General features: G+C 38.9%; 2 protein-coding genes across 9 annotated transcripts; one reads left to right on the top strand and one right to left on the bottom strand.

Annotated features, from left to right (window-relative positions):
* Positions 1-1,655: 1,655 nt before the first annotated feature.
* Positions 1,656-8,842, top strand: zgc:158258 (uncharacterized protein LOC791186 homolog). The gene is made up of 4 exons (XM_046028579.1): positions 1,656-1,729; positions 5,840-5,995; positions 6,289-6,484; positions 6,596-8,842. The coding sequence occupies exons 2-4, from the start codon at positions 5,891-5,893 to the stop codon at positions 7,738-7,740; spliced, it is 1,446 nt and encodes a 481-aa protein (XP_045884535.1). The 5' UTR covers positions 1,656-1,729; positions 5,840-5,890; the 3' UTR covers positions 7,741-8,842.
* A 911-nt stretch (positions 8,843-9,753) lies between these two features.
* On the bottom strand, positions 9,754-19,864 carry kif17 (kinesin family member 17). 8 transcript variants are annotated; one of them, XM_046029406.1, is made up of 14 exons: positions 19,312-19,864; positions 18,584-18,730; positions 18,260-18,361; positions 17,796-17,985; positions 16,716-17,168; positions 16,438-16,532; positions 16,181-16,346; positions 15,841-15,947; positions 12,916-13,040; positions 12,015-12,243; positions 11,199-11,457; positions 10,996-11,057; positions 10,799-10,922; positions 9,754-10,624 (listed from the first exon to the last, which is right to left on the bottom strand). In XM_046029406.1, exons 1-14 carry the CDS (start codon positions 19,540-19,542, stop codon positions 10,434-10,436), a joined length of 2,481 nt encoding a protein of 826 aa, XP_045885362.1. In that variant the 5' UTR covers positions 19,543-19,864; the 3' UTR covers positions 9,754-10,433. The 8 variants fall into 8 exon arrangements, 7 of the variants coding, with proteins under 7 accessions (XP_045885362.1, XP_045885363.1, XP_045885364.1 ...); XM_046029407.1 differs by having other exon boundaries at positions 10,799-10,919; XM_046029408.1 differs by having other exon boundaries at positions 10,996-11,054.
* Between the last annotated feature and the right edge of the window lie 443 nt (positions 19,865-20,307).

Here is a 20,307-nt window from a genome sequence, read left to right as displayed (position 1 = left end):
GTGTGTACGAGTCACTTTGTATCAAATATTTTTTCTTTCAGTTTACTCTTTAACTTGCATTAGCCATTGTTTGTTTCATGTCTGTAGTGATTGTTATAATTTCATTCAACTTACTTTCTTACAATTATTGTAATTAACATTTCACCCATCTATTTATAACTCGTATTGAGAATCCATGGTGATTGGGCATAAACCCCAGTTGGCTAAACAACACCGATCCTGTGCCATCGTAGTTGGATTACACTACGTGCATGTTATTTTAAGGAACATCTACTCTTAATAGGATATAAGATGTGTTCACTAGCTGTTTGACCAAATGTAGCAGCTGCCACTGCTACTACAAAGAATCTGTGTGCAAGATGAGAGTTGCAGTACAGTTAACTGTGCATTTACTCAGGTATTGTATTTATTAAGGTATCTGTACTTGCATATTTCCATTCATACCACTTTATACTTCTACGCCACTACATTTTAGAGGGAAATATTGTACTTTTTACTCCACTACAATTATTTCACAGCTTTAGTTACTTTCCAGATCAAGATTTTACATACAAAACATGAAAAGAAAATATATATATGATGCATTAACTACCCAACAGTATATAAAATTTGATCCTAAACGACTGGTTGATTAATCAATTAGATGATTAGTCAATAAATTTTTTGAAAACTGATTGTTTTAAGTAATTTTCCATGCAAAAATGCCACACATTTTGTGTGTTCAGCTTCTCAAATGTGAAGATAAGTTTTTTTTTCTTGTCTTAAATGAACATTTTGGGGTTTGGACTGTTGGTCAGACAAGACATTTGAAGGTGTCACTAATTTTCATAAATTAAATTTTCTATGTTTTATAAACCAAACAATAAAGGAATTAATCAACAAAATAATCAGCAGATTAATCCATAATAAAAAATAATCATTAGTTGCAGCCTTATAGCCTATAAAATAGTTCATTAGCTCCAACTCAACTGCTTTTACATTGAGGCATGAGAAAAAATAATCTAATACTAGTATATCATATATATGTAGTATTTCATAAGATATATGATATATAGGCTACTCACATGGGCCATTTGTCTGCATTGACTACTTTTGATCCTTTAAGTAGCCTATGTCTTGATAATACTGATATAGGCTACTTAGTAAATAACACTTTCAATGCGGGACTTTAACTTTTTGTAATAGAGTACTTTACTTTTAGTTCCTCTACCACTGAAAACTACATTGGATTGGGACACGGCGTTTGTTAAAGAAACAAACAAAAAATAGGATGAAAACAAGGTACATGGTCCGGCAGAGACCTGAACTGCATTCACGTGTTCACGTGTAGTTAATCACTTATGCTGCTCCGCTTCGGCTTTAATTAACTCCAGCAACGTGAATGTAACAGAAATACCGCTAATATCTGGGAGTAATTGTCTCATAATAATTACTAATAAGAAACCCGTTTACATTTCATTTAATAGTAGCTACGAGTTAGGTTTAACGAGCCTGACTACCACGGTTAGCAGAGAGTTTGAAACAGATAGTGATTAACAGATTACTGCAGTTGACTGTACCATGACGACGGGGACTTGTGTGGCTTAAGCAGAATGCGGCTCTCTGATTGGCTAAAACCTCAGGGGCACAAAGTCCTTCTTGCAGGTATCACACAGCCGCATACCGCGTCTTCACTTGCACATGGAGCAGAAGATGGATAACAAGCTAATACGCGGAGATTCAGATTCAGGTATGTGGTCTAACTAACTCTGAGGTCAAACTATGTAATATAAAGGTGTTAAGTGGGTTAAATCGTGTTGAATCTGAAGTTAATTATATCAACGTAGGTCATGGTGATTTCAACTATTTTTTATTTCCTCACTTTTATCCCTGATTTTAATCGATTCTGTTGCAACCTGATAATGTGTATTTGTGTATAGTGTCATATTATTGTAATTTATGAACCTGTTAACCTTATATGCCTGACTAAAGGCTGACTAAACACAACAATTAGCCTACAATGTTTAGTCAGCCTTTGTATTATTTGCCGGACAGTTGTCTTTCAGGACTGAAGTAAAAGTGTAAAGCGCATCTACAGATCAACAGTTGTTTAGCTAGGCGTTATCTACTTCGTTGAGACTGTATTTGGGGCAGATCATCTTTATTAGGCTACAAGGGACACAGAGGAATCTGAAGGCAGAGGGTTGAAGGCCAGGTAGTGAAAGTTAAAATAAATTTTAAAAAAAAAGGATGAGTTCAACCAGTTGCATATTCTGCTTTAAACAATGCATTAAGTATAATAAAACCTGGGCCAGTTGCTCTTTTATAGCCACAATAAAAACAAAAAATGCAACTGTGTTATTGGGCCAGATATTGCTTAATGTTTCCAAAGAGTTTGATTTGGTTACATTTATTGCCTCAACCTCTGTATTACATGGTGTTATGAGAGCTAAGCTCATCCTGTTTTTTCTGGCGGTTCCTCCTGTGTTGATAGGTGTATCTGTATGGAGATAACATGATATACCTTCATCTGTGTTTAAGATGTCCTTTTACTGGAAATGGTCTGCAGGGGTTAATGACTAACTACATTCTTAGTCTGAGGTTTTGTTACAACAAGGGAAAAACCCCAAGTCACACTACACAAGTTACAGCAGAGGAAGGCAAATTTGATTACCAAAAATCAGCAGCTTTGAAGTTTAAAATACTTTAAAATAAGTGAGTTTTTTTCTTCAGTTACCTGCAGCCACAGCAGCTGCTCTTGTTATTTGCATGTGATCGACCTAGATTGTGTCAGGTTAAAACACAATAAACGTTATCTTAGAGTTTCCACTGTTCAGCTTTGTATCCTGACCTGCATGCAGCAGGACAGAAGAGGCCATTTACATATCGGCCTGGCGATAGGAGCGTTCTTTTTTTTTTTTTCAGGGATGGGATGACATGGCAAAGCATGAACAGTGAACAGGAGTGCTTTTGTGCCTCCCTTGGCCTTGGATCTCACAGCCCTTCTCGCTCAGGTGTTGAAAATAGTGAATTTCTTTTCACTAGGACCAGACAGAAGTTCCTTTATACTCAACTCCCAGCTCTATTTCTGCTATTCCAGTAGAAATGTTAAAATGTATTTATTTTCAAAAAAAATCTCATGCTCAAATATATGTTAAAACAACTGATCCTTCAATTTCTAATGGCCAGTTATAAGTAAATGCATCATTAGGAAGATATTTTTATCCCAAGTGTGTCACATTGCCAGAATAGTGCATACATTTTATCATCCCCAGGAGTACACTAATCCCTAATCATGGTATTATCATTTACATTCTCTTTGTATTTCACCTCCTACAACTAATGGGAATTTCTGTTGAAGAACATAGACCTAGATTAATAAAGTCACAGTAAGACAACATGGTCAAACTGGATATCGTATAGCTTTCAGGAGATCATTGCTGCTGCCCTCCACTCCCTCTGAAACTGATCCGGCTGAGGAAGATTAGGAGTGGCATATGTGCTGTAATCTGAGTCACATGCAGTAAGAGGACTAGTTCGATATCTGTCAGAAACACACTAAGCACACTATGATACCCTGGCATTTTCTACCAGCAAGGCTGTGCAGAAAGCTGGTAGACACACCCCAGGGTTAACCAGGATGTTGCATGTTGAGTTGATATTTAGACAGGTCTGCGTGCAAGTCTGTCCATTTACAAATCTAGCAAAGAACCTAATAAATCATAAATTACACCTGCAGCTTCTAAGGACCATTGCAGGGCTTATAGTCAGTTTACTATGTGTAATTTACATTACTGTGAACAATTTGCCAAGCATACTATACTGTACATACATGTAAGTTATAAAAATTAACTTGCAGTCTAAAGACTTGCTTAAATTAGATTATCCGTCAGAGTAAACATTTTGTCTCCTTTAATTAGTTTTTCTCAAATGTTACGTTACAGTTGCACAGTAATGCAATTGTCAGCATGGATTGTTTGAGCTTCAACATCTTGGAGCTAAAAAAGTCAACAGCCTTCACAAGCGAAAATCAGACCTAAAAGAACACTGAGCAAGTATGGATGTTGTTCTTATTTGTTGGGGGTAGAGGTTTGACGATGAAAAAAAAAATGCAATGATACCGATGACGATAGTTTTCTAAAACAGTGCCTTAAGGAAAGAAATGATGAATTGATGAAAACAAAAACGTACCAAAAGGATGGATCACCATTTGTTTAGAGAGTTAATTCTACAGAAGCTGTAAAGGGCTTCTTTAGAATTTTTTCCAAACACTTTCTATTCTATAGTTTTGAGTTACCTTTCAGCAAATTCTCTTGCAATAATTTTAAGTTTCTCTTGTGATACTCTCCCCTAGAGCTCTGGTAGTTCATTCAGTAATGCTGTATGTAGTTCTTTAAAGCATGCTACGATATTATAAATGTGTTATGAAGACACAGGTTCTGTGCAATATTTTATAATTCTTAATCAAAATATCCAACCCTACAAGGCCAAACCACGTATGCCATGTTTAATAAAATTAAAGTAACCCAGGACTAATTTAAGCCTGGGTTGATATAACCCTAGGTTACCGCTACACATTTGACACAGTTTGTATTTAATCCTGAGCTAATAGTAAAGACGGATCAGCCTGATCTAGAGCTATCCAGTGCGATGTGGTGCTGATTACTGTTCACAACAAGTTCCCTTCCTCTACATGTGAGCATACATTCGTTGGAAACAAATGTACTTGACTCCAAGACATATGTTGTTAATCAGTGTCTGTGCACATTGTACTGTCACTGTATTTTTAATCATAGACAAAACTATAGTCTAAATTCCATTAAAGTTAAAAGCTTGTCATATGACAATAAATCAGACGTGGTCAGAGCTGTTGAATTTAGAAATATGGTTGATACTTTAACAGAATTTTCAGTGAGAAACATACTTACAATGCTACTGAATTTTGTGGTTGGCAAAATATTTTCTCTCTATGAGCAGTGCTTTGTTGATCAATAAGTGCAAATCGAGCCCTGTAGTTTTAGTGTGTAACCGGTCAGAATTCACACTTTTGTTGGGGATCTTTTTTTTTTTTTTTTATAGTTTTTGCACTAAACATCTAGCATGAGGAGCATGTAGCATATTTTTTTGTCGCAAACCTTCATACCGACTACCGGTATTGAGGGCCAGCCTTTGTGTTCTTAATCCACACTGCTCATTAAGGGTCTGGACACTGTAGGAATCCTTTCTCAAGAACAAGAACCACACTTATCGGTGTAGTCCAGTGTGCCTATTACTTTACTATTAGCTTCCATCTCCCCATTGAAGTCAATGTGTCAAATTTACTCTTTATTTTACAGTGTTTTAAACTTTCATAATTTCTAAATAATGAAATTGTTTATAGAAAAGCCATCATAACGTCACACCAGTGTTTTTTTTATGCCTACAGGCTGCGCACATATCCTCAATAATTTGTAAATTGGATACCATTTTACACTAATTAGAAATTGATACATAAAGTTAGCACAAAGTAACACAAAAGCTACTGTAAGGTTAGAGCAGAAATATTGCAAGGAAGTATTGCAAGGGAATGGAATAGGAAAGTATTTTAAAGAAAACTCACAATGTCGTCCTTCAGGGATCATTAATTTCATACAGTACAAAAATGAATGCAAACTAATGGCTGTCTGGATATAGGCCATCTAAAAATCTGTGGAAAGTGGTCTACAGAGACGTAAACAATGGTTAAAATATGGAAAACAATTAGTATGGTTTATTAAAAGGAATCAACTTTTAATTTTATTAGAATAATGTCGCTCTTCCAAGCTTGTAGAGGAACAGTTTAAACTGTAATTCTATCTCACCATGTATTCTCTTTTAACAGAGTGAAAGACAACAATCTGTGCCACTAACATTGGATAAGTAGGGCACTAAGATGCCCAAAAGTGATACCTGGCCAGGTGGCATTGGAATGGAGACGATGACTGGCATAGACAGTGCTGGCAGCTGTGACAGTGTTGTCAGTACCAACTCTGGCTTTGTAAGTTAGTGACCTTACCCTCTTGAATTTTAAATCTGAGAATGTTATTAGTTTCACTGTAACTCATTACACAAAACAACAGGAAACATCAAGACAAAGCCATGTAGCAAACTGAGACATGAAACATAATCTGGTTTCATAGTTTTGTGTCTATTTAGAAGTAAAGGGTTTAAAAGGCCTTGAACATTGTCATTGATCAATTTTTCAGTTCTTTTTTGTTTGTTTGTCACTTTTGGGAGATCTCATTTGGGATTTTTGGTCAAAAAAGCCCTTTTTCTTTTTATGTATTACAGAGTGATGATAGTCTAGAGTACCTGTCTGCTGAAGAGAAGGCCTGTCTCATGTTTTTGGAGGAGACTATTGAGTCGTTGGATACTGAGGAGGATAGTGGACTGTCCAATGATGAATCTGACCAACTGCCCAGCACTGGCAACCTTGCTACCAAACTGGCTGACCTTTCAGCCTCCATGAGCAAAAGCATACTCGACAGTGAGTTAATCTCTGTGGACAGATGCAGGATTAGCTAAACAGTAGTCAATTAAATGCTTTGGAGAGATGCATTGTATTTCTAGTGACAAATGTGTTTGTTTTGTCTTTCAGGCTCACAGAAACGTGACTCTGAGCAACCCATGAAGGAAAATGTTGACACCAAACCCATGCAGAGCTTCCTGGTTCCTACACCTCTTGTTGTGGCAAGCAGCTCTCCATGTTCTGTACCCAGTGCTAAGACAGGCATCCCTCCAGACAAAACCCTCAGCTCCAACCTCAGTCCTTCAAGCAAAGAGCCTGGTCACAAACACAACCAGAAACCTGTTGCTCCCCAAGTACCTTTAGAGGTAAAGGTTGTGATACCTCCTCCAACCAAACCCAGGGACTACTCAGTTAGGATAGCTGAAAGTCCTTTACCTAGAGGTCCTCTGTCCTATGAGGCACTTGTTCACCTGCGGAGGAGTGCCTCCACAAAGAAGACGCCTTTATGTCCCACAGTTGATCATACTATAGACTTTGACAAGCATCTTCCTGTCACAATACCCCCAAACCTCGGAAATCAGCCCAGATCTGACCGATCCAACTCAGAGCCTTCAAAGTTTAGGACAGGTCCTCCGGTTGTGGCCCCCAAACCCAAAAAGATTCCTTCCAACATATCTGTGAAAACACAAAATGAAGCATCCATAACCTCAGATTCTTCATACAGTGTCAATCATGCAACAGATCCCCAGGTCGTGAGACTGGAAGCTTTGCAGAAGCTGGGCCTCCTGAAAGACGAACAGCCAGAAAATGAGACAGTGGTCCCAAAGTCTCCGCCTAAATCTCACTCCTCTTTGGACCCAACACCTAACAGATTTACAATAAGTCCATCTAATGTTAATCCATCAAGAAGCCCATCGTTTTCTTATTCTCAAGTGCCCACAGAGCCCAAGAACAAACCTCTGCAGAGCAGTGCCAGTTTCCATCACTACTCCAGACATGACCAACAGCCTGCGTCTGTATCACATCCTGCTGAATCCAATAGATCTAAGACAGCCAGTCTGGAGCGCTCCGCCACCCTGGACAACCACAGAAATGGTGGAAACTGTCCCGAAGCGCAGCACATCACAGCAGCCAGGCCAGTGAAAACCACCACTGCAGCTCAGCCTGTACCCCACAAACCTTCAAACTCAGTTGCATATACTGTGATGGTGGTGCCTGGGATGGGAGCGGATCGAAAAGAAGCACTCAGAAAGCTTGGACTGCTCAAAGACTAATACAGATAAACAGCAGAAGTCTGTCTGCATAAATGCAGTACTCAGAAAGAGTTCAGTACCATCAGCTTAAAGAGAGTTAGAGCATTAAGCGGGAACTTGGCACTCGGCAAACGGAAGCAGAAGAGGATGAAAGAGGGAAAAAAGAGCAATACCAGCATTTTTAATGTAGGTCATGGTTACTTACTTAGTTGAGGGCAGTTTTGTTTACAAACTAAAGCTCTTAAAAAGGTTTCAAGAGCATCTGAAAATGCACCATACACATTTAAAATCCTTGAGGCTCCATTTATTAGATTACAATGGTATGTTAATGTAATGCCATCTAATTAGAATCTCTGTTTAGATGTGACAAGACAAGGCAGAATAGCACACCAAATCAGCCTAAGAGTGCATAAGGAAAAAAGTAAGCAGTTTAAACATCAATTCGGCCTTTGACTCCAAATCAGATGTAGCATTATATAAAAATAACGTTTTTGCATGCAATAGTAAGAAAACAAACAAACAAAGAATATATATATATTTCATCTACATAATAAGCGTTGGTGTGCACATAAATCAGATTTTAGAAGGGTGGTAACACACTGAAGCAAGCCAATTTCTGGATTAATTTTTACTTATTTATTCCTGTACATAAAATGCTGCTCTTCTACTTAAAAGGAAACATCAACCCAAAATCAACAGAAGTCACTGATTGTTTCATAATTCACAGATGTGCCTGTAATTGGATTGTTGAATACATTCCTTGGAGCAAAGCCTCAAAGAAGCACATCAGTTAATGCAGCTCATAGTTGTGAAACTACATTTTGAAAGTGTTTTGGGGTGATATTTCAGTGTTTTCTAATCTTTAGTAGCTACCAGCAGTACATTATTTTTTAGATTCTGATGTATCAATATCTCACTGATTTGTTTCTAATACTTTTTTATACAGTATATATGGTTGGTTGGTTGGATGGTTTTAGAAATGTGTGACAAACTGTCCATGTAACTGCCTTGTCTAAATACTGGAGATGTTCATACAGAATGAAAAACATTCACCCATGATATTGTGATTACTTTTTCCTTTATGATTTCCAAAAATACCAAATAAAGAAGTCTGCACTTTAAATATTGCGCATTGTTATTGTTGCCATTAACTGTATACTACTTCATGTTGACTGTTGACTTGTGAAATGAAATGTGATTAACTTGAATTCTGAAAAGTTCTTCTTTTCAGACTGAGCTGTTGAACAATGTCCCTCAGAGTTAGTGTGGCACAAATAAGCAAAGGCCCCTTTAATTCGGTCAAACCAGCACAGTGGCTTTACACAGTGGTCTCTGCTTTATCCAAAACTCCACTTACAGAATATGCCATCAGTCATACTACTCATCTTACACGCAACTCGAGCATTGAGAAAGCCTGCTTTGCTGTTCTTATCATTACCTGATTATCTAGAGCCCCACCTCCATATGAACTTAGCAGACCAGTGTTTCCCTTTCTCTGTTTTCCCTTGTTCTGATATCCCCTGCATGCAAGACTTCTAGATCTCCCACTGACTTATGTGAACGACTAGACATTAGTTGTGCAACAGCCTGGAAGCCATTGAATTAGTAGGTGGTTGATTATTGCAAGAGATGATTATAGTTGCTTTCTGTAGTGTTATCTGTCAGTAAGGCAAGGGGCTCGCCTAGTGGGCCAGTATCTATGTCTAGTATGTCTGCGCACAGGCAAATAAAGGGTGTCAAATTTTGAAATTGACACGGCTCTCTGACGGTCAAGTAATATTAAATGGATGAAGAAATCAGGCCATAGCTAAAGTTAGAAATATGATACTCAGACAGAAAAGTGAGCTGCAGAAAGGATTGAGTTCATCAGTAGAGATACAGACAACCATGATTTTTGAGATGTTGCTGTGTTGCAAAAACTGAAAGGATCATAGGATTATTTTAGATCATTTGTTATTAAAATAATTCTATGCAACATTTTTATACTGGATTCAAAATAACTAATAATAATATTCACAGATTCTCAAGCATAAATGAAGGGTTCTCTCATCTTTATTAAGCTTAAGTAACGTCAGACCAAACTCCACAATGCTGACCCCAGGTCATATGTGACATGAGATACCCATCTACTACCTGTCAACACTGCTGCCTTGACAACAGCCCCTCAACACATTTGTGACAGCCGCCCATTGCTATGACACTTCTGACTGGTCTGAGATCTTATTGCTTATTACCATTCATAAAACACTAAACAAGCCAAATTTAAAGGACTTTTTTGTAAAGTAAATAAAATTAGCCATAGATTATATAAAAACTAAAAACTAACTAGAGCTATGTTGTATAAGGAACAGGTTAAAAGTTTGGTTTACAAATCAGTAAAATACCTTAGAAGTTAAATATTATAGTGGATTGGACTTTTAAGTCTCAAAGAGCATGAATCACCAGTTTTTAGGTACAGTGCAAAAATTAAAGGGTAGTATCATACTATAGGTAGACATTGTAGACATTCAAAATGTAATCTAAAACATGACTGGACTCGTAATGTCCACAAAAAGTGTTTGTTTACACTGTAGTGGTTACCAGAAATTCAATACATAACAATTTACTATATACTGTATGTGATCGATCAAAGTGTACAAAATCAGATGACAGAGGAATGTGTTAAGTATGTAGAGGAATGTGTTAAGTATGTAGAGCATGAGAATTCAGTCTTTTCAAATCCCCTCACTGTGGATGTGAGGTTTGCTTTTTTTGCGTTTCACCTTACCATTGGACACTGGGACACCCAACGACTCCAGACGGAAAGGGCGTGGCAGGACAGAGTCTGAGCTAAGAGGCAGGTTCATGGTGGAACCACTCACAGTGAGGTGGGCTGCCCCGTTAACCAGGGGAGGCGAGTGGATTGCTGTAGGAGAAGAGCGCTATCAGATGGGTAAAACCAAAGCAAGACACTTAACTGCTCCAGAGACGTGCGACCTCTGACATGTATAGCAATTGTAAGTCGCTTTGGATAAAGTGTCAGCTAAATGAATAAATGTAAATGTGGTCAGAGCAGCAGTGTGTAGGTCCTGGTCTTTACCATGTCCCTTGGTAGCCTCACGTCCCAGCAGTTGGCTTGCTCTCTTTGACTTGAAGTAGCTGCTGGCGATGTTCTCACTATCACTACGATCCAGCATTTCTTTGTACCTGTCCTCCTCCACCTGCTAAAAACAGACAGGGGTAAGACTTTGTGACAGTGTGTCAGATTAAAATATGATGCATGGAACATAAACACACCATGAATGGCTCTCCATTATCAGCAGCTGAACCTCTGCGAGCTGAAAGTTTTGGAGCCACTGCTATGAGAGAAACAAAAGCGAGATAATATTTAAAGGGAAAGAATCCACAAACCACATATGGAGCCACACAAGCTATATTGTCACTAAAAACTGATGGCCTTTTACTTTCCATTTTCTACATGCTTTCTTCACATGTTGTACCTGAAGGCAGTGTTGTTTTCTGCACCATCACATCCGGCAGGCTCCAAGTGACGCTGTCCTCGTCCCAGACAGCTTCTTTCTTCAAGCGGTCCAGGTTACTGTAGTTGCAGTCACGGCGCACCAGCGGCACCATGCGCTCCAGCAGGCAGTGCAGTAACTGGCCCTCCCTCTCCAGCCGCCGGATTGTTGCTAAGTAGTCATTCCTTTCCACCTCGAACTCCGCCTGCAGGTCACGGATTTCCAGTTTGGCCGCTTTCAGCTGTCACAACAGTTGGATGTGGTTTAACGGTTGAGTGGCAGTGTATATAATTCAGCACTGAAAGCTCAGAGACACTATGCAATTTTGATTTCACATTACCCAGCGTCATTTAGTGCTAACCTTGTAAGATTTTTGACACTGAGTAAACCCTAATTTACTGTATGTGGTATTTTCTACTGCACACCGTGAACTCAGTTGATGAATATGCACCATATTGAGGTTTTGATGAGCAAACAAATTACAGTTTAACCTCCAAAAGAAGTCAATTATTTTACTTTAAAGCCTAATGAAAGTAGAAGTAAATATGTTTCACCGAGAATTTTGAGTATACATATAGTCATTATTGTGTCGATCCATGAGGACTAACAGCATGTTTCCTATGAAACTGAAAGACAACATATATTTGAACATTTCAGAATCACCAAAATAACGCTCGACAGCAAAACACCCAGAACATATATTCCTTTTATGTCACTAGCCATTTTTGAACATTGCTCTCAACCTATTGTATGTCCCATGGAACCTTTTACATGTGTCCTACTGCTGCTGTGACCCACCTTGCCCTGGACTTTGACCAGCATTTGGCTTTTGGCATGGACCTCTTCCTGGATGGAGTTGTAGACGTTCAAGAGTACGTTTTCACTCTCCTCGCTGTTCTCTGACAGAGCGTGGATAAGATGGACTTTTCTCTGGTCTGCGAGGTTCTTCCTCTGCCGGTGTCTCTGCTGTAACTCTTTGTTCTTGGCCTGCTCTCCTCCTACCACCTCCTGTTCCAGCTGCTGCAGTCTGGGGAGAGATGGATGAATAGGAATGCGGCATGGAGATGAAGTAGAATAATCACAAACTATTTAAACAATATGACAACAACAGGCACTTGAGCTGTCTAATGCCCCATCAAAATGGGCATGATTATATTAAGCATAACCTGCTATACTAATTAGGTAATCATAAATAGTTTCAATTAGGACAATATAAATAATGCTTTAATAGGCAAATATTTCTTTGTCAGCATATTTGCATTCTCATAACATTTTATATAAAGTGTGAATTTTAGAACTTAAAAATATAAATATTATAGAATACTAGTGTCAATAAATTAAAATAGTTTTTCATTTCAACTTAAAATTAAAATAAATAAATAAATAACCTCAAACCTTGTTCGGTATTTCTGTACTGCAATTTCTTGTTACTTACTGGCCAACATAGACACAAATACTGATATATATCCTCAATAATACTGGCCAATATATTTACTCTGTGAGCATAAAAAAATCTGGCATGTATCATTCTTCAATTGTTGTGTTAACAAGACCACGTGTCAGACCATTATGACGACATGCTCCACATCCTGTGCACAATGTTGGCAATGGCAAGACATGATGAAAAAAGAAAACCTTTATCATAAAGTGCGTGCAGTACTGATGGTTGGTTATGTATGTGAAATGTGCGCCCACAAACCTTTCAAAGACGTGTTTCTGGTCCAGAGGCCCTGCAGGAGGGATGTCAGGTGAGTGTATGCGCTCGTCTCTGCTTGGGCCTTTTTGGACGCTTACTGCTGCACAAGGTACAGCAGGCTGACTCACCAACATGAGGAAATAATACCCAATAAGCATCTAATAATCCATAGTTCCATTTTTATGCCAGCAATCCTTTCAAACATTTGTTTTCTGAAGTTGTAGATACCTATATGCCTATAATGACTCTTGATGTACATCTCAAAAAAGGCAGTGCCTTGTTCTTATTTTACTGTTAATCTCAGTAAATGTACATCCTAATCCTCCTAACATTAACAGTCTTAGTACTCCTGAAAATTTTAAATCCAGTTCTCAGTTTTATTCACTTAAATAGACTAAATTTAACACCACAACAATTTGAGATCTTAGCATTAAACCTTGAAATAGCCAAAGGTCAGCATATTACTGTTATTGGCTGTTGCTGATGCCTTACCAAATATGACGGAATTTTTAAATGAACTAGTCTGCAGTGACATTGTTTTAGTTGGAGATTTAAATTGGGACTGGTTATCCTCTGTGTCAGATGATTTTAAAAATCACTGTAATGGTTTAAATCTTACACAGATAATAAATAGTCCCACTAGACCTAATACCAAAAATCCTAAATAATCTACTCTTATTGACCGGTTTTTGACGAACACACCTCATAAATATTCACATGTAGGTGTGTTTGCTAACGATTTAAGTTATCACTGTGTCACTGCAGCAGTAAGAAATACAAAACTCCCTAAGACTAAACTTAGAATAATCTTTAAACGAAATTTGAAGCACTTCTGTGAGCAAGCATTTTTGCATGATTTGTCTTGCTTTGACTGGGACAGAATTGCACTTATTGACAATGTGGAGCTAGCTTAGAAATATTTTTATGTTGACAAGCATGCTCCCTTCCAGAGGTTAAGAGTAAAGGGGCGGGATAACGCATGGTTTACCCCGGAGCTGGCTAATCTTCTTCGGCAGTGAAACCAAGTCTGGGCTAAAGCCAGGCAATCTGGGACAGATTCAGACTGGCTCAGTTTTTTGACAGCTGCGCAATCGCTGCACCTTTTTTATTAAAAAGGCAAAATCAGAATTTTATCTAGCAGCTACCACAGAAAACCTAAACAATCCCCGGAAATTCTGGAGGGCACTGTTATTGGTTGGTACTTTAAATTATCATAATGAATTACCTCCATGTATTATCAATGAGAAAGCCGTCATATCAGAAAAGTCTGCAATGTTGGAGTGTTTTAATCAGTACTTTGTGGAAGCTGGTTCCTTGTTTGAGTGTCCCCTCCTTGCAAGCAATGCAACCGTGACAAACTGCTTAAATTCTTCAGGACTGCCCCTGAAATCTGTGGCGAGTAAAGAGACCATTTGCCTAACGCCTTTCTCTGTTGCAGATGTGCAAACAGCTCTCATTGCTTTGGACCCCAGTAAATCTCCTGGTCCTGATAGTCTAGAGCCTTATTTTTTTGCGAATAGCTGCTGATTTTATTGCTAAACCAATTTCAATCATTTTTAACCTCACCCTGGTCAACAATGAGATTCCAATAATTTGGAAATCGGCCTATGTTCTCCCTCTTTTAAAGGGAGGTGATTCCTCGCTTTTCATTCCAACTATTTGGCAGACAGAACTCAGTGTGTTTATTCTGACGATCTCAAATCTGCAACACTGAATGTATCGAGTGGTGTACCGCAAGGATCTGTCTTTGGTCTAATTTTATTTTCTATTCATATTAATATCTTGGGTCAAGACATCCCACAGGCTCATTTCCATTTTTATACTGATGATACCATTATTTATTGTAAGGCTGCTACTTTACATCAAGTATTTTCTTCTTTACAATCTGCATTTAACCTTGTTCGGGTACAACTGTATCAGCTTAAACTAGTTTTGAATGTTGAGAAAACTTAGATTATGCTTTTTTCAAAATCTAAGAAGTCTCTGGACCGTCTTCTTACTATTTATTACTTCTTACTTCTAAGTATTTTTACTATACATGGTGAGCAGATCAAACAAGTCCAATTGTACAAATATTTGGGTAAATTAATTGATGATCATCTCTCTTTTAAATCATACATTGATAAGCTCAAACTAAAAATAGGATTTTATTTTAGAAACAAAGCCTGTTTTTCTTGGAAAACCAGGATGAGTTTGGTTGCTGCACCCTTTCTCACTGCACTCGATTACGATGAACTGCTCTATAGAAATGTGCTTGGCTGATGTTTATCTTTGTTGGACACTGCCTACCATAGTGCACAGAGATTTGTGACTGGATGTAAAGCATCAACACACCATTGTACCTAGTACAAAATGACAAACAGGTCCTCATTATCAGCGAGCAGGGACACACTTTGTCTTACTTTTACTTAGAGGTCTATGCTGGATATGCTCCCCTGTTATCTTTGCAATTGTCACGCAACATCAGTTCCTATAATTTGCGCTCCAGTAACTTCTATTTGTTATCTGTACCTACGGTCCTTACAGAGCTCGGTAAGAAGGCCTTTAATTATGCTGCCCCATCCACCTGGAACACATTTCAGACTGATTTGCAGTTGCGAAATCTGATTTCTTTTAGTGAATTTAAACACTGCGTGAAAGACTTGAAAGTCGATGCTATAAATTGTTGTCACTGCTTTTATAATAACTAAATCCTTTAAACTTACGCTACGTATAAACTGTACTTTTAAGTGGTCTAATGTCGTTTGTTTATGAATTGTAAGGGTCTTGTTAATTGTTCTTTGTTGTTGTGTGTGTGCTTGGTGTTCGTATTTGTAACTGTGCACTGTCAATATGCTGGTTAAATAAAAATAAATAATAATACCTAATTTTGGAACTATGACATGTTTTGAATGATTAGTCTTAATGGAGGATGGGGCTAGCGAACACTACCTCGGTCAGGGAAGTGTCTCCAGTTTGACTGTGGCACATGGGATCAGTGTTGTGGCAGAGTTCTTCCTCAGCGACTTGTGTCATACAGTTTGAGCTCGCTGATACTAGTAAGCAAGACAATTCAAAGCAGTACACAGTCAGTCAGTACACAGGGAGTGGACACAATAACAAGAACTCCTGATAAACAAAGCAGTCTAGAGCATTGTTAATGTTAAGTTTATGTGCAGACTTTGTCATTAGTGTTCATTAACTAGTGCTTTTTGATATAATATTAGAAGTTCCTAAACTAATTCATAAACTAGTAACATGGTTCTCTGTTGAGGGCATTTGTTGTTACCATTCTTTGATACAGAGCTCCCCCTGCTGGCTCTAGCCTTCTCCAGATTTGACAGCTTGGATTCATAGGAGGAACGCAGGGCAGCTATGTCCTCCTGCAGCTTTGCCTTGGATTCCTGCTCTGCGTTGTACTCAGCCTGCAACTTGGCCAGCCTCTCTTCGTACTCCTGTGGAGAGAGGAGAATACAGAACAATAAATCACCTGGTTCTTATACAATGCATGCAGAGATGTGAAGTGATACATCGGTGTGTAGTTGCCTCTTTAATCTTCTCCTTCTCTGTTTCTGTGGTGCTGGACTGTGGCCTTGAATCAACAGCAGGGGATACCTCAGACAACTGACCAGCCAGCAGAGCTGCATGATAAACAAAAGGACAAAAAGTTTCTTTTGAGCAAGACTGGTAATAAATCATTACCACCATACATTTGACAAAGAAGCAAATGAAACATCTCTCAATATCTGCATTTAAATCATTTGGCAATGTTAAAAAAGAAATATATTTATATTAAAAGGCTAGTCACAATATATATTACTCACACGCAAGGTTAGCAGTGCCTAGCTGGTCTGAGATAAGGGCCCGCAAATTCTTGATCTCCTCCTGATACTCTCGGAGCAGAGCATCCTTTGGGTCCTCATTGATACGAGGCTTGTTCTGGATGCTCTTGGCCCGGTTGGCATAGCGCAGTGTGCTCAAGCTTTCCTCATAGTTGTTGTCTGCAGGGGATAGACAGGCAATCATCAAGGTGCGCGTGTTTCCTCCCAGAGAGTCCTGCAGCAGTCTGGTCAGCTTGGAGTCCCGGTAGGGGATGTATTTGGAGCGTCCATCCACCAGGGCAGAGATGACGTTACCCAGGGCTGAGAGGGACAGGTTGATCTTGGTGGCCTCACGGAGTCGCTCACCAGTAGCACCGGTTTTAGACTGACGCTCACTTCCTGCCAAGTCAACAAGGTTGAGCTTACCAGCTCGTAGACGGTCTTGTCCAGCTGCATCTGAGAAAGACAATGTAGAAAAGATACAACTTTAAAGTTTGTATCTGTGTGTTTCATTTAGAAAAAAAACACCCTGAAATACTGAAAATGTTGGCATGTACCTTACATTTCTAGGTCTTGATAGCCATGTCTGAATTGAGACTTTTGGTTGTCTTAATGCAGAGAGAGCTTGTCACGCTGTTTTCATTGTTCATTAGATCTCTGAACAATATGCATATTGTGTTTTTTATACTTTTAGCCATACTTACTGATTCTCATGTTTTTATTATATTTATAGTCAACATTTGTTTTTGAATGTGCTCTATATATAAAAAGATCTGATGTGACTATTATATTGTTAGCTGTGTTTTTTCTTATTCTGTGTATGCCTTTTTGCACCAACATTTAAAATCATGCATGGAAAAATCCATGCAAGTAGAAAAGAGAAGGCAATTTCTCTACCCAAAGTGGCTAATAAAGCATGATTCAATGCAGCCATCAGGCGGTATTTTGTTCACAAACATGCGAGCTAACTTGGCAAAATTTCACATATAATTAATTTAACATTGTCTTTAAAGCAACACATTTATGATCAAGGAATTCAGGGAAATATAAATTCAGTGGAAAGTTGGAGCAGAAGCAGTTCACCTGTGTTGCAGATCTCCAAATGAATAGTGAAGATGGAGTGCGAGCGGGAGGAGTCTTTGTTCATCAGTGTATAGCCCACTGCCCGGTTCCTCCACCCTTGCTCTATGATTTTCTCACACTCCCCAACACTGTGCACAGTGTGCATGGAGAGGTCCCGCACATACACCCCATGCTCTGGATGCTCTTTCAGCTAAGCATTCACCAACCACACAAACACACAATCAAAAACTGTCACCTTGTTCAAACACCTTCACCTTCAAGGAATCATGTAACTACTGTGCTTTTAAGTCACCATGGCAACTTGTACAGTATTGTGCACATAATATAAGCACAGTGTTTACTGTCAGGGATTAGTCTGAGAAACAGGTTTCATAATAACTGTACTTATCACACAACAATAATAAAAAAGTTACAGTGTATAGCCAGATTTGTTTATTGAAACAACAGTGCCTCAAGAGACTTACCTCCAATCTCTGTTTGGTGTCATTTCCCAAAAGGTCTCTGATGTCTTCATTGTAAATCTCCAAGTAGGAGGCCCTCACGAGGAATTTTGTATTTTCTGCACACTAGCTTGCGCACATAAACACATATGTAAAATTATTCTCCCTGAGCACACAAAGCTTAGACAAGCCTGAACTAGAGCCACAAGACTGAAGCATGCAGGCTATTGTCCCAACAGAACAATGTTATAGCTATACACTGGAATGGGAGAGACATTTATACTTTTTTAAATCTATAAATTCATAACATGTGTTTGTTGCACCATTATCAACAGTTGCCAAACCTACCTGAATACTCTCAAAGATGTGCTCAAAGGCTCGGGGAATAACCCCCTTCTGGGCTGCAGGCTCTGACACTCCCTGCATGGTGAAAGACTTCCCACTTCCAGTTTGTCCATAGGCAAAGACTGTGCCATTGTATCCCTCAGTGACACCCTGAATTAAAAGTAAGAATGTGGTGTAAGTAACCTTTTGCATGAGGTTTCTTTAAAAGAATCAACACCCTGCTGACCTTTGTAGTGACTGACAGCAGACTGTTAAGTAAATAATGAGGTCTGAAGTAATTCGCAATAAGATATAGCCTACTGTTGGACTGGGGGTGTCCAGTGACCAGCGTGCTATTTTAATAATGCCTGGATCTCTAGACTGCAAATACTCAACAAAAAACAGAATCAAAATGTGTTCCCGGAGCATGCACATCCCATGCACAGCCCAGGACTGGAGGGCTATGCAGCAGGTGATTAAAAACACTCAGGTTGTCATTGTCATTGTACCCACCTCAACCACATCATGTTCACCCTGCTGCCATCTAGCAAAAGATACATATGTATCTGTTGTTGCACCACCAGATGTCAGAGCAGCTTCTTCCCTTAAGCAGTGAGACTCTTAAATTCATCCTCAGCATTGCACCAAACAAAATAGTTAATTTCTGTATATGTTAAAATATTTATAACGTTTGCTTTGTGACTAGTATAAAGCAGTAATGTGACAAATGTAGCTACCTTGTGTTACCATACCTCAACTAAAGGATATGCAATCTCGTTGTACATCTGTTCAGTGGTTTGATCAATGAAGTAGGTCCCATCAAAGGTGAACTGCTTGGGTGGCTCATCCGCTGCTCCGGGCTTTTCTATGAAACACTGACAGCGGTGCAGGTCCATGAACAGCACCATCTTAGAACAAAGCGCTTTTTCCCTGTCATTCAGGGGCCTGCACCTGACCACCACTTTCACTGACTCTGACCCCATGTCTCAGCATTCAGTCCACAGCAGTTGGCTTGTGCAGTAGTTAACACATAGAAATCAATTCTGCTTTATAAATACATGAATACAGAGCAGAGCTGCAGCAGGATCCTTATTAACGTTACCTAACATGCTAACGTCAGACAGTCAGAAGACAAGCTCTGCTAACAGTTCATGCCTGCTGAAGTCTACTGAGGAAAATGTGACGACTAGAGGAATACTAAAAGATTTCAAAAAAAATAAAAAATAACACGCTGAGGTGAGGTGTAAGTACTTCCAGACACGGTAGTGAGTGTCCGCGTCAGGTACAGTTACAGGTCCCCTGCCATTCTGGTCCTCTTCCCACGGAGTTTTGAAGTTGCTTAGCAACCATAAACAAACCGTTGGTGGATGAAACGGACCCAGACCGGCGGCCATTTTGATGAGGAGCCAGTGAGGTCGAAGCTGTCAGTGCCAACAGAAGCTATGGGTCGAAGTTAGCAGGCTAACAGTTAAGTGCAATAGAACTAAATATTTTACATCTTTACATTTAACTACACAATCTAGTTTTATATTTGTGTATATACTATGTTTCCTTTATTTATTTAATTTTTTTAGCAAAAAAGAAAAATGCAGTGCCTTCATGATAATGTGGTGTCTCCATCCATCGCTCTGTCTAGCATCTTCCTTCCATTTCTAGCTAACTTAATATTAAAAATGAGGAGAGTAGTTTTTAAAATCCAAATCCTGACTGCCACTCTTTAACATTACACTTTGTTAATAAAGTCATTT

This window comes from Micropterus dolomieu, linkage group LG18, assembly GCF_021292245.1.
Source record: "Micropterus dolomieu isolate WLL.071019.BEF.003 ecotype Adirondacks linkage group LG18, ASM2129224v1, whole genome shotgun sequence".
Lineage (NCBI taxonomy): Eukaryota > Metazoa > Chordata > Actinopteri > Centrarchiformes > Centrarchidae > Micropterus > Micropterus dolomieu.
Note: the sequence above shows the minus strand (reverse complement) of the source record. Positions and strands in the feature narration are given on the sequence as shown.

Coding starts and splice junctions, on each gene's coding strand:
- zgc:158258 (XM_046028579.1), top strand. CDS start 5,891: ATGCCCAAAAGTGATACCTGGCCAGGTGGCATTGGAATGGAGACGATG. Junction 5,996..6,288: donor TCAGTACCAACTCTGGCTTT/GTAAGTTAGTGA, acceptor TATGTATTACAG/AGTGATGATAGTCTAGAGTA. Junction 6,485..6,595: donor GAGCAAAAGCATACTCGACA/GTGAGTTAATCT, acceptor TTTGTCTTTCAG/GCTCACAGAAACGTGACTCT.
- kif17 (XM_046029406.1), bottom strand. CDS start 19,542: ATGGGGTCAGAGTCAGTGAAAGTGGTGGTCAGGTGCAGGCCCCTGAAT. Junction 18,362..18,583: donor ACATCTTTGAGAGTATTCAG/GTAGGTTTGGCA, acceptor TGCGCAAGCTAG/TGTGCAGAAAATACAAAATT. Junction 15,948..16,180: donor GAGCTCTGTATCAAAGAATG/GTAACAACAAAT, acceptor CTTGCTTACTAG/TATCAGCGAGCTCAAACTGT.